Source organism: Urocitellus parryii, chromosome 1 (genome assembly GCF_045843805.1).
Source record: "Urocitellus parryii isolate mUroPar1 chromosome 1, mUroPar1.hap1, whole genome shotgun sequence".
Lineage (NCBI taxonomy): Eukaryota > Metazoa > Chordata > Mammalia > Rodentia > Sciuridae > Urocitellus > Urocitellus parryii.
The window spans coordinates 237,713,554-237,726,027 of NC_135531.1; the positions used below are offsets into that span (position 1 = coordinate 237,713,554).

The 12,474-nt window shown below is 38.7% G+C and overlaps 1 protein-coding gene across 1 annotated transcript in view; it reads left to right on the top strand.

The window, feature by feature from the left end:
• The first annotated feature begins 3,919 nt into the window (after positions 1–3,919).
• Positions 3,920–12,474, top strand: part of Fam171b (family with sequence similarity 171 member B) — a 67,129-nt gene continuing 58,574 nt past the window's right edge. Inside the window, exon 1 of the mRNA XM_077799047.1 lies at positions 3,920–4,145. Coding sequence (XP_077655173.1) covers positions 3,920–4,145 — 226 coding nt within the window. The remainder of the gene's footprint in view (positions 4,146–12,474) is intronic.

Genomic DNA, 12,474 nt, shown 5'->3' on the forward strand with positions numbered 1-12,474 from the left:
AATGAAAAATTTCTAACATTAATGATTACATTGTGTTAAACCTGACATGATTATGGATTATGCACCTGAAAAGAACTTTCTGGATTAATTGGCATTTTTCGTCCATTTGTAAACACAAAGACTGACAGATGAGGTACATGTATTTAACAGGATGTATTTTCCTGAAGGTCCCTTTGTTTTTACCCTCATCAGTAGTTTAGTGCATAGACCAAATTTCAGTTGTTTGTTCACAAACTTAGGGTATTTTTTGGTAGTGCCGCATGTTATAGGAATGAATAAATGTGAGTGTCAAAAAAGTATAATTTTTCCTATGAAATTTGATACGAAATGTGTGGGGAAAATTTTAAATTTTGTTGTTGTTTTGGGTACCAGGAATTGAACTCCAGGGCAGTTGACCACTGAGCCATATCCCCAACCCTATATTGTATTTTATTTAGAGACACGGTCTCACTGAGTTGTTTAGCATCTCACTTTTGCTGAGGCTGGCTTTGAACTCACGATCCTCCTACCTCAACCTCCTAAATGTGTGCCATCATGCCCAGCAAAATTGTAAATGTTTAGGGAAAATAAATGAACTTCAAGGTATCTGGCACTCAATTTGTGTGTGTGTGTGTGTGTGTGTGTGTGTGTGTGTGTGTCAAGCATCCTCTTCCCACTTAGGCTAAAACTGCAAATGAGAGGGAAGCATTACGATTGTGTTTTATGGCTTCTAGAATGGGGTTAAATACTCAGAGAAATTCTTGGCCCTACATCAAAATACTGGTGAATGAATAGGTTTACTTATTTTAAGTTAAAATAAGAGATCTAAATACATTCAACATACTGATTTTTATGTATCTCAACCAACTATTTTAATGCTTTGATTGCATCAGATAATATGAGTTTTGTTCACTGTATAGACATTAAGCCTCAACCACATGAGTAATGGGGCATTTAAAGAGCATTTAAATACTTTTGACTGACGAAAGTATTATCTCTTTAAGTAGTCCACCACATTGAGAAATTTTAAAAATATTTATTTTTCAGTTTTAGGTGGACAAAATATCTTCATTTTTAAAAAATTTTATGTGGTTCTGGGGATCAAACCCAGTGCCTCATGCATTCTAGATAAGTTCTCCTCCACTGAGCCACAACCCAAGCCCTACACATTGAGAATTTGAGGTCCACCCTCTACTAGGGGCTGTGCTTCAATGGCTTTACCCCCAATACGGCTGCTAAAATATGAGAATGACTTCGCCATCACAATCCTGCCAGCATTCCTTTCCTTACCACCACCACTCAAGTTTTGGGAGCCAATTCTATTTCTCCCTTTCTTTTCTCCAGGTGCAGAGATAACTTGGAAAAGAATGCAACAAAAACAGCTTGATGAGACTAAGGAAGACTTGCTACATTCAGCTAGAAGCACCCTCTGTGGATAGCTCCTACTCAGACAAGAGGCAAAGCTATGACAGAACAAGAGTCTTCAGTTTGAGGGGCTTCACTTTATCATCTACTTTCCAAATCATATTCGACCCACATAGTTTATTTTTTATTCACTAAAAAAAATTAATACAAGCTCATGACAGAAGTTTCAAACAGTGCAAAAAGGTGAAGTCACATACACTTAGTGTAACTTTGGGCAAGACACGGAGCCTCTATGATCTTCAGTGTTTCCATCTGCTAAATGATGAGAGTTAATTTGAAGAGCTTCTCTGAGGATCTAATGAAATAATATATGTAATGTGCCTATTGTTATTATTTTACTTTATAGTTATATAGGCATTATTTTCATACCCTTAACCAAAAAAAATAATTTTCCACTACTGAGAATTCTGTTGCTTTCCAGCAAGTTGGAAATATTAGGAGGGACATACATAAGAATGATATAGGGTCAAAAAAAAAAAAAGCCCATCTGCCAATCAGCTGAATTGGCTGTGATGGTAAATGGAATGATGTCCTAGACAGATATCCCACAGGTACTACAAATACAAGACAACTGAACTATTTTGTGATCTGTACCACCAGCCAAGCTTGGTAATACCTTAACCAGTCACCCAAGATTTCAATCTGGAAACTTGGGTATCATAATAGACCCGTGTTTCCTCCATCTACCCAAATTGGCTACCCTGTAAATACCAGCCATATTATCTCTCTCATTCCTTTCCTCTCCTTTTCAGTCTCACAGGTCCTCCTCCTGTGGTTTTGTTAGCCTGCTCTCCTTCAATCTATCCTCCTTGAATCCATCTTCCATATGATAGCAAAGTGATCCTTCTAAAATGCAAGAATGGTAGTGATTATCTTCCCTGTTTAAGATCTTTCATAGTCACCTGCGATGTAAATTTTAACTCCCTTATAAAGTATCCATGGTAATTACAGGAGTTAATGTAAAGTACTTGAACAGTGCCGGATACAGTTAGTACTATGAAGTATAGAAGTTTGCTATTATTCTTAATGACATGGTCTCCCCTCTCCTTTTCAATTTAAAACAGTCCTCTGTTAGAATCAAGGCTCCATGTTTTTCCATGTACACCGTACTATTATACACCTCTGGGCGCCCAAGCTCTCACTCTAGCATATTCTCTCTCTCTCTCTCTCTCTCTCTCTCTCTCTCTCTCTCTCTCTCTCTCTCTCTCTCACACACACACACACACACACACACACACACACACACACACAATTTCACTTTTAGATGACCTGGTTGCTCCTATCTGTGTGGAACTCTTTTTTTGGGGTGGGGGGGGGCAGGAACCGCAAGATAACACCTAGTTAAGTAAGAAGACCAAGAAGCTGCAGAACCTTTTTTTTTTTTTTTTTTTTTTGCAGGGGAGGGTGGGCTACTTTACCATTGAGCTACATTCACAGCCCTTTTTATTTTGAGACAGGTTTGTGTGGCATCGTTAAGTTGCTGAGGCTGGCCTCAAACTTGCCATCTTACCTCATCCTCCTGAGTTGCTATCTCAGGAGGCTGAGGATTACAGGAGAGCCTGGTTCATCTTCTTCTTTACATCCTGCCTTTCCCAGTGTTTCATAACCCTCTTCCATACGTTAGTTAATTCCTTCCAATTCTGTGCAACCTCTGAATGTTGCCATGTTTCTTCAATTGCAACCACTACATTAGCTCATGTTTTGTTGATAAGTTGCTCTCCCCTAACAGGTGAACTCTTAGAAGGCAGGGATTGTATTTTACTTATTTCAAACACCTGATTAAATGATGGCACATAGTAAGCACCTAGTTAAGTATTTGGTTAAGATACTTTTTTTGAGCAAATGAAAAGTGGAGGTTACAATTAGGAAAAAGGAAATTAGGAATATTTTATGATGTAGAAAGAAATTCTCGCTCAGGCGGGAAAAGGAAGTTTATTAAAATCCGTGGAACCTCAAGATAACTTCTAGTTAAGTAAGAAGACCTTGACGCCGCAGAACCTACTTGGTGAAGGGACCTAGGCTTTGGGATCCGCTGATGCCTTGTTAAGCGTTAAATGAAGGTAATCAAGGTGCCACCTCTTTTTGACTTTGAGGTCAGGTGTGAGCAATTTTATTCCACTTTCTGGAAAATCTCCCGCCGCCTCAGTATGGATTAAAGGGTCTTCTAGCCCCAAGAAGTCTCGCCTTATTGTCTCCACTCAGGGCACGACCCCAGCACCGTCAGTGCCGAAGCTCTGGTGGCAGTCCGGCGCGGGGCCGCGGGTACTGGTTAGCCCCTCCCGGCGGGTCACGTGCGCGAGGATGCTGACGCCCCCCCCCCCGCCCCTCCGCCCCCTCAGCCTCCCGGGCCTCCTCCTCCTCCCCCTCCTGGTGAGGGTGTGCGAGGCAGACGGCGCGAGGGGGAGCGAGAGAGCGAGCGAGCGATCGGGCGGGCGCTGCCGGGAGCCCGCAGCCCTGGCGCCGGCCGCCGACCAGATCCCCGCAATATGCCTCCGCGGCCCTCTGGCTCTCGGCCATGGCGAGACTCTGCCGGCGCGTCCCTTGCACCCTGCTTCTCGGCCTGGCTGCGGTGCTGCTAAAGGCACAGCTGGTCCCGGCGGCCGCCAGAGCCGAACTCAGCCGCTCGGACCTCAGCCTCATTCAACAACAGCAGCAGCAGCAGCAGCAGCAAAAGCAGCGGGAGGAGGCGGAGGAGGAGAAGCCAGAGGTGCCTGGGGCATCTTCTACCTTGACCATTCCAGGTAGGTGCTGGCCTGCCTTTCCATCTCGGCAAGCGGTCTCATCTGGCCTCGCTGGCTTCCTCGCTCTTTCCCTAGCCAGAACACATCCCTTAGCCTGTCCTTATCCATCCCCGTCCTTCCCGACCTCCCCAGACTGCCTGTCCACCCTTTGGTCCATTGCTTGGCGCCCGCCGGAAATCTGCTCATTGGGGATGAGCTTTCTGGGAAGCGCAGAGCGCTGCAGTGGGTTGGGAGGGGTCGGGGTGGGCTACTGCTTCGACTGATCTTTTTCTTTTCATTCCCCTCTTCCCGAATTTCTCCCTCCGCTCTGGGAATGATTGTGTACACATACACTGCTTTCAGATCTCTTTAGCATGTTTTTTCCCCCCTCTATCCATTTTCTCTTAGATACCGAGAAATCTTGCCATATACACCCACACACCCCTTTTCGCCGTTTCTCCTTGCCTGCTATATTTAAATTTTGAGCTGGAGAAGGAAATCTTGATTTATTTTTCTCTCTCCTTATCCCAGGAAGGGTTTAAGGCATTTTGAAAAAAAAAAAATTGTCTCCAATACAATAAGATGAAATAAAAATGAAACAGGAGTTTGTTCCCACTCTCCTTTCCCTTTAGTTACAGATAAGATAGTCTGGAACAATATTAGTGCAGCACAAGCTTGCCCCCAGAGAGGAGAATCTCTTTACTTGTTAGTAGAACTTAAATGAGGCAGATTCTTGACACATCCAGTGAGGGTGAAGACATAGGGGTGCAGTGTATGTGGCTGTAACAGACTCTCAGTTGCAGCCTGCAACTCCCCCATTGAATCTCCACTGGTAAGCTAAAAGCTGGATTATCCATTTAAATAGCCTTTACCCAGCCCCCAGCCCAGTTCCCTTCCTGGCTATAGATGTAGCCTGCTTTTTTGGAAAGGGAAAAAGCCATTAATTTTCTGGCTAATGGGCTTAGGTTTTGCAAAACCAAAGTGAACTATATCATAACGTTTATTTTTGTTTTAAAATCCTGCCGAGTAACATCATACAAGATGCTGGAAATGAAATTCTGAAGAGTGGATTCAGCATCTTATTTTGTATTGCTTGCTCATCATCAAAGAGCAGTACTCAGGCATGCCAGCTGCGATTCATGACATAGCCAGGATGATTTAATTTATGGAAGTGCTTTGAGCATAGGATGAAATCACCAAAGTGTGCAGGAAAGCATGTGTTTCTGACACCCTCTTAAACCAATTAATAACACTCAAGCATAGCTGAAAGAATTGAAAGGTGTTCAGTGTTTGTTGGTTTTCCTAACCAGCTTTTAGTACCCAAAAGTGATAATAACATGGTGTGGCCGAGGCTGCTGTTAGACATGCTAAATCAAGGAAATTGGAGATAGTGATCAAGTGTCTTCATTACAGGAGGGATTTTATAAATAACTATGAAACAGAAGTCTTGGAGAGTGTTAATGGGTTTCATGGTTTGCAATATATTTATTTCAATTTATCTTTCAGGAATATGTTAAGTGGGTTTTCACTACAACATTATATGTATGTTGTGATGAGAGCTATGAATAATAGCAGTATGAACATTTTGAATCCAGTATGAAAATAAAATATTGATTTTTTTTTTCTGATCCTTTTGAGAGAGATTTTTTAAAAGGATGATCGGGAAGCTAGCAGTCTTTGTTTTATTTACCTACTACACTAATTGACGTAAGGAACCACTGTGTAATAGGTCAAACTAGAACCTGAAAAATAGCATATGTCTCTTATTTCTTCTTCAAAAACTCCAATCCCCTGTCCAGTGCAAATAAGAACAATTCAGTTGATTGATGTTTGAGTTATTGGAATATGGTGTCGAATAATGAAACAGCGTATTAATAAGTGAAGTTAACATACCCCTCTGAATATGTTATGGTCTCTTCTTGTTCCTCATTTCAACCTTTGTTCCCCTCCTGTCTGTTCTCATACAGAACAGTCATCTTCTAAAAAGCATTAAATAGGATCATTTCTGCTTAAAATCCTCCAATCTGCTCACAATCTCTCTCATGCTAGATGCCCAGATCTAAAAATGGCCTAGAGTGGTCTGAATCCTGTGTTGCCCTCTCTTTCCCACTCCCACAGTGCTTTCCCAGTTCATCCCACTGTAGCCACACTGGCTCCATGTCTCTTAAGTTTGCAAAGAGGTTCAGGTGCCTGGAATTCTGGAACTTCACATTCTTCAGATTTTCTCAAATATCACTGTAACTGAGAAGGCTTTCCTGGCCAGGTATGGTAATCTGCATATCCTTCTGACCTTACCCTGATTATTCTGTTCTCCTGGGTACTTAACCTCAGCCCTTCTTATCAGCCTGTCTCCCATTACTTGAATGTTAGCTCTGTATGGCATAGACTTTTTTCACTGCTGTTAAGAGCATTTGGTATGCAGACATTTAATGGTTTGCTGGATGGATGAATATGCTGTGGTACCAATGAACACTTTTACTTTCTGAGTATTTTCTAAATATTTAACTTCTTATAAACTTTCTTATTAATTTTTTTGCTAAATTCCAATAAAAACAAAAATTTGTAGTAGAAGTGATAAAGTATATAAATTTTGGGTGCTTAATTTTACCTAATTTCAACGTTTATTTTATGTTATCTATAGAGAATTAATTGATACTGATACTTGAGACCTCTTACTAGGTCCTGTCATGAAGATTCTTTACCGAGGTGCACTTAATATCCTCTTATTACCAAGGAGGGTATTAACGTATTATACCTTTAAATATCTGTGCTTGAGCCTGAGTTTATCCTTTGCCTCTGTGTGGTGCTTCTGATTTTATGGACATGTCAGGTGAAAGCTATAGAATTTTTCTCAGGCAAAGCTTAGAAGAACTTAGAAAACTGACACATTCACTGATTGGTACTTGTCCATAGTACAGAAGTTGATCATCTGCCTTGGTTAGTGTTCTGTGGACTTCGTTATTCTGAAAATTCATGTCTATAACTTGTAAAAACAAACATTGTCTTCAGAGAATAGTGAGAATAAAGAAATATTGAGACTGGGATCTATTAAATCATTTGTTTGTTCCAGCATATCTAGCAGCTTTGATTTCTCCATCTGTACCATATTTGCTAGAAATAAGTAAGTTAGGGTCTAGAGAAGAATTAATTTGGGGGCTGGTGGTAGTTGAGACAACCATAATATTTTCACTCTGATGGTCCATTAGGTGGGAGGCATGCTAGGAGTTGGGGTGAGGGGAGCTGGAGAAAATAATGAGTTACATTTAAAATTCTCCACATGAAGCATAGGACACAGGGGATCTCCATAGATCTTTAGGAATGCCTTCTGCATACAAAAATTCTTGGGGCTGGGGTTGTGGCTCAGTGGTAGTGCACTCGTCCGGCATGTGTGAGGCACTGGTTTTGATCCTCTGCACCACATAAAAATAAAATAAAGGCATTGTTTCCATCTACAACTAAAAAAAAATAAAAAATTCTTTAAGTATATTTGTGTGGTATAAAATTTTTTGATTGTGTATTTTAGTGATGTATATTTTTAAACTTTATAGAAAACAAAAGGAATAGCATAATAAAAGACTACACCTGTAACTCAGTTTTAACAATGATTAAAATTTTGCCATGTTATTTCACCCACATCTCTACCTATTTCTACTACATGATTTTTTTTGAAGTAAAATATATTGTAAATTAAATGTGTAGTTAATACCTTAACTACACATTTCACCAATGACGATTCCCAGGTAACCATCACTCCACTAAGATATATATGTATTTGGGGCTGGGATTGTGGTTCAAAGATGGAGCACTTGCCTGGCATGTGTGAGGACCCGGGTTCGATCTTCAGCACCACATAAAAAATAAGTAAATAAGATAAAGGTTTTGTGTCCAACTACAACTAAAAAATAAATATTAAAAAAAGATACATACATTTACATCACCCAGAAGTTTCCACAAGTCTCCTTCCTAGGCAGTTTCTGCTTCTCACCTGATGTTCTGATTGTTTTCATCAGAGATTAACTTTGCATTTTCTAGAACTTCAAAAAATGGAATTAGATGGCATGTTATCTTTTGTATCCAGCTCTTCTTCACATAGCATGATTTTCATGGATTTCATTCACTAGAACACATTCAGTAGTTTCTTTTTATTCTCGGGTAGTATTCCATCCTATGAATCACCATAGTTGTTGCTTATTGCTTCCTTTGTTATGGGTGTTTGGGTTGTCTCCAGCCTTAGCTATTGTAAGTGAAGCTGCTGTATTCTTATACAGGTCTGTATGTGGACATGTTTTTGTATCTTGCGGATAAAATAAAAGCCTAGGAGTGGAATTGCTTGGCCAAGTGGTATACTTTTGAAGTTTAAAAGGATTTCCCCCCATGTTCCATGTAGGTGGGACCTGAGTCACCAAATAAAATTATTAATTAAAAATAATAAAGTGTAATACACAGAATTAAAATATAATTTAAAAAATTCAAAATTAACTTTAAATTAATGTTTCATACTAACTTTAATATAGAATGTTGATGTATGGTTTTAAAAAATATTTATTTTTTAGAAGTAGTTGGACACAATACCTTTATTTTGTTTATTTTTATGTGGTGCTGAGGATAGAACCCAGGGCCCTGCATATGCTAGACAAGAGTTCTAACACTGAGCCACAATCCCAGCCCCTTGCTGTATGGTTTTAAAAAGTAACTTGATTTAAACTTTTTAAATTTATTTGAGAAATTTTTTTAAAAACATAATTGTTTTATTTATTTTTATGTGGTGCTAAAGATCAAACCCAGTACTCCACACATGCTAGGCAAACACTCTGCCACTGAGCTATAGCCCCAGCTCCTATTTGAAAAATTTTATTGTGTACATTTAAGGTATGTAACGTGATATCTTGATATAAGGAGATAATTACTACATTCAATAAATTAATGTATCTATCCTTACCACATAGTTAGCCTTTTCTTTCCTTTTCTCCCTACTCTTTGTAAATTCCCAGGATACAATACAATATTATAATGTTGCATTTCTGGACCTACTCCCCCTACATGTTTGCAACTTTGTACCCATGTCCTGCATCTTATTTCTTTCTGCACCTGATAACCACTATTTTATTCCCTATTTAAATCTCCCACCTATGCAAATATTTGTTTATCTTTTTTTCTCTTTAAGGAACTTGAAACCAATAGGAAAAGTGGGATTAGACGTTGACAGTTCTATTTTGAAAGTACTCATGCTGTGAAGGTCATATTCCCAGATGGGTAATATGATTTCTTTCCAGGATTTTAACAAAGAAAAGGAGCAATTTTTTTGGTGTTGATTACAGGTTGAATTTAAGTCCAGTTTGTTTTAGTGGTGGTTTTATAATGTTTTTAATATGACTGAACAGAAACTGTACCAAATATTTTTATGAAACAAAACTCTGCCCCCCAAGTATATAAATATTGAACTTGACTCCCTTTCAAAGTTCTGTCTGACTAGGTTAGCTGCAATGTTTAGTCATTCATTTACTTGGCTTAGTGTAATGTTTCTTAATTTCCATTTTCCAAATTGTTCTAGCTGGGAGATCAGTGCTATATTTTCCACCTGTAACTGGAAAAAAGTGTGCGTTAGAATACTTACCTGGAAGAGTCTAAACTGTGAGAGCTATGTGTTTATGTGTGTAGTGAAATGGAAGCTTAAGAAAACAGCTTCTGTTTGCTTTGAAGATTCTTTTTGGAGATGCCTTTTTAATTGACCTTTTGTATAAGCACAGTCCACATGTCTGAGCCATATCGGGTTTCTGTGCCTTTTCAATTCTTTTTCTTTTATGACTATCCATATCATAATCACTAGATTGCCTTCTTAAATACTTCTTGGTGATGTCTGTGAATATAAAGGCCAGTTCACTTGGGCATAAAACGAGTGAGTGATTCTGATTGCCATTTCATGTAGGGCAGTGGATTTGAAGGAAATGGCAATCAGTTTCCATCATTGCTAACATATCAAATACGCCTCGATGACCTAATGAGCCAAGACTGTATTGTGCCTCAGTAATGGATCATGACTCTTGAAACCTTGAGTTCGACGTCAAAGTTCTCCATATTAAGGTTCTGTCTTGCACAGAAGATAAGATTTAAAATTAACTTGATTTATAAGTAATTTCTATTCAATATGCTTCTTAATCAGGTTTCTATGTCACATCCCTTTAGGGAATAATTTAACATTTAAATAAACATTTACAAGTATTATCAATTATTGTACTTTTCAGTAAAGAAATATTATTTATAAAATATTTTTAATTCACTGGTTAGTTCTGCTGAAATTTAGAACACTTACCTGGCTAGGCAAATTAAAATTCATATCTGTGGACTCAAATGCTTGTGGAGTTTAAAAGGTGACGATTTGACCAGGTGGAAGTTGATAGTCACGTCCCTTCTACTGCTAGGCTTCTGGCTTCCATCTGAGTTATATGCTCTGGGGAGATTACAGAACTCCATATCTTTTGGCCTTTCTAAAATGTTATTCCCATCTACAGACTCCTCTGCTTTTTAAAAATAGGAATGTGACAGAAACAGAAACAGATGGTTTGATAGAAGATTTATTTTTCCTAATGTGTTAATTATAACCAGAAGGTGAATAGAGACTGCAGAGGTCTTGGATGTTGTGACTCACTGGATTCTGTAACCCATTCCACACTTGCCTGCTCCCCTGTATTTGGGGAAAGGATAGAAATTAAGGGATGTCACAGTGCGGCTCAGAATAGTTAAGTGGATTACATTTCCTCAAAAACTTACACATATGATACTGGTCTTTCACATTTGTGTTAGTGGGGTTTGTTTATAAATGAGCTGAGACAAGTTTACCAAAAGAATATCCATTTACTGTCAAAATGAAATGGAAGGAGACCATTCTTTTTGTGTAAGGGAAAGATGTCAACAAGAATAATGAGTATAGTAGAATTTATTTAATTATTTAAGTAGAACGAACCATGCACGGTTCAGTGACAAGAGCATGCTGTGAAACAGATTATGGTTAATTAAATGTGTGTACCTGAAGTTAAAATCTTGTCACCTTATTTCTATTTCAACAAACTGGTATTTTAAAAAATATTTACATTGAAAGATAAATAGTTTCATGTCACATTGTAAGTACTTCTCAGAGTTTATTTTATGATATATTTGTACTGTTACGTTCTAGAGGTTTACCAAGAATGTTATGATTTGAACGTCTCCAAATTTAAATGTGCCTTTATATTAGTTAAGTTTGTCATTATAATTATGAGAAAAATATTTTATGGTAAGGTATGAGATAACATATCTGATCTAATGCTGCTTACAATGAAGCAATGTCCAAATTATAAAATAATCATTTTTAAACAGAAGTGTTCATTTTGCAGATTTCTGCTGCCATCTATGCTTTATGATAAGCCTTCTTGAACTTTAGGAACTAGAATGAGATGGAAATTGCCTTCTCCTAAATGCTTTCCTCTGGCTATGTTTGAAAAGTGTCTGATGAAAGAAAGCCACCACATATCCTTGAAAGAAATTGTGGTGTTGCCTGGCAGTTACAAAGTCTGATAGAATTTAGTTCAGGATAATTTGATGGTTTCCTTTGTAGCAAATATAGTGGAGAATGAGCTTTTTCATAATTTCAAACTTTCATTACTGCCTGATTCAAGTTTGTGAACCAAAAGAATGGGTCTTTTAAAAATTGCTTCTGTATCATATTTCAAATGGGGAAAAAGTCTTGTGATTCAACAGAGCTTGGCAAATACAGAAGTAAAGATGTGGGAAGTGAAGATTTTGGCAGCCCTAGAGAAGAGATACTACAAATCACTGTGATGAGAGGGGGTCAGGTAAGTCAAGTTTGCTGAGGTAAAAAATATTCTTAAGTGGGGAATCTTGTTTCTCTTCTGGATGTGTAAGGTCCTCCCTATTCCTTATGTCTAATAATGTAGAGGTTCTAGGGAACCTGTAGTGGGGGGGGGCAGTGGGGGTGAATAGGGTTCATAAAAACCCTGAAATTAATTTTACAATCTGAAGTTGTCCAGTGTTCAGTGTCTAGGAGCTTTTCAAAGGAATTCCTGGCTTCTAAAAGGTCAAGAAAACCTCCATGGCTAATTAGGCCTTTGTCAGTGGACTCAGTAAGAAAAGAGCAAAGGTAACATTCAGACTCGAAATATACTTCGCTGGGCATGGTGGCGCATGCCTTTAATCCCAGCAGCTCAAGAGGTTGAGGCAGGAGGATCAGAAGTTCAAAACCATCCTCAGCAACTTAGCAAGGCCCTGTCTCAAAATAGAAAATAAAAAGGGCTGGGGATGTTACTCAGTGGTTAAGCACCCTTGGGTTCAATCCTTGCTATGCCAAACCAAAACA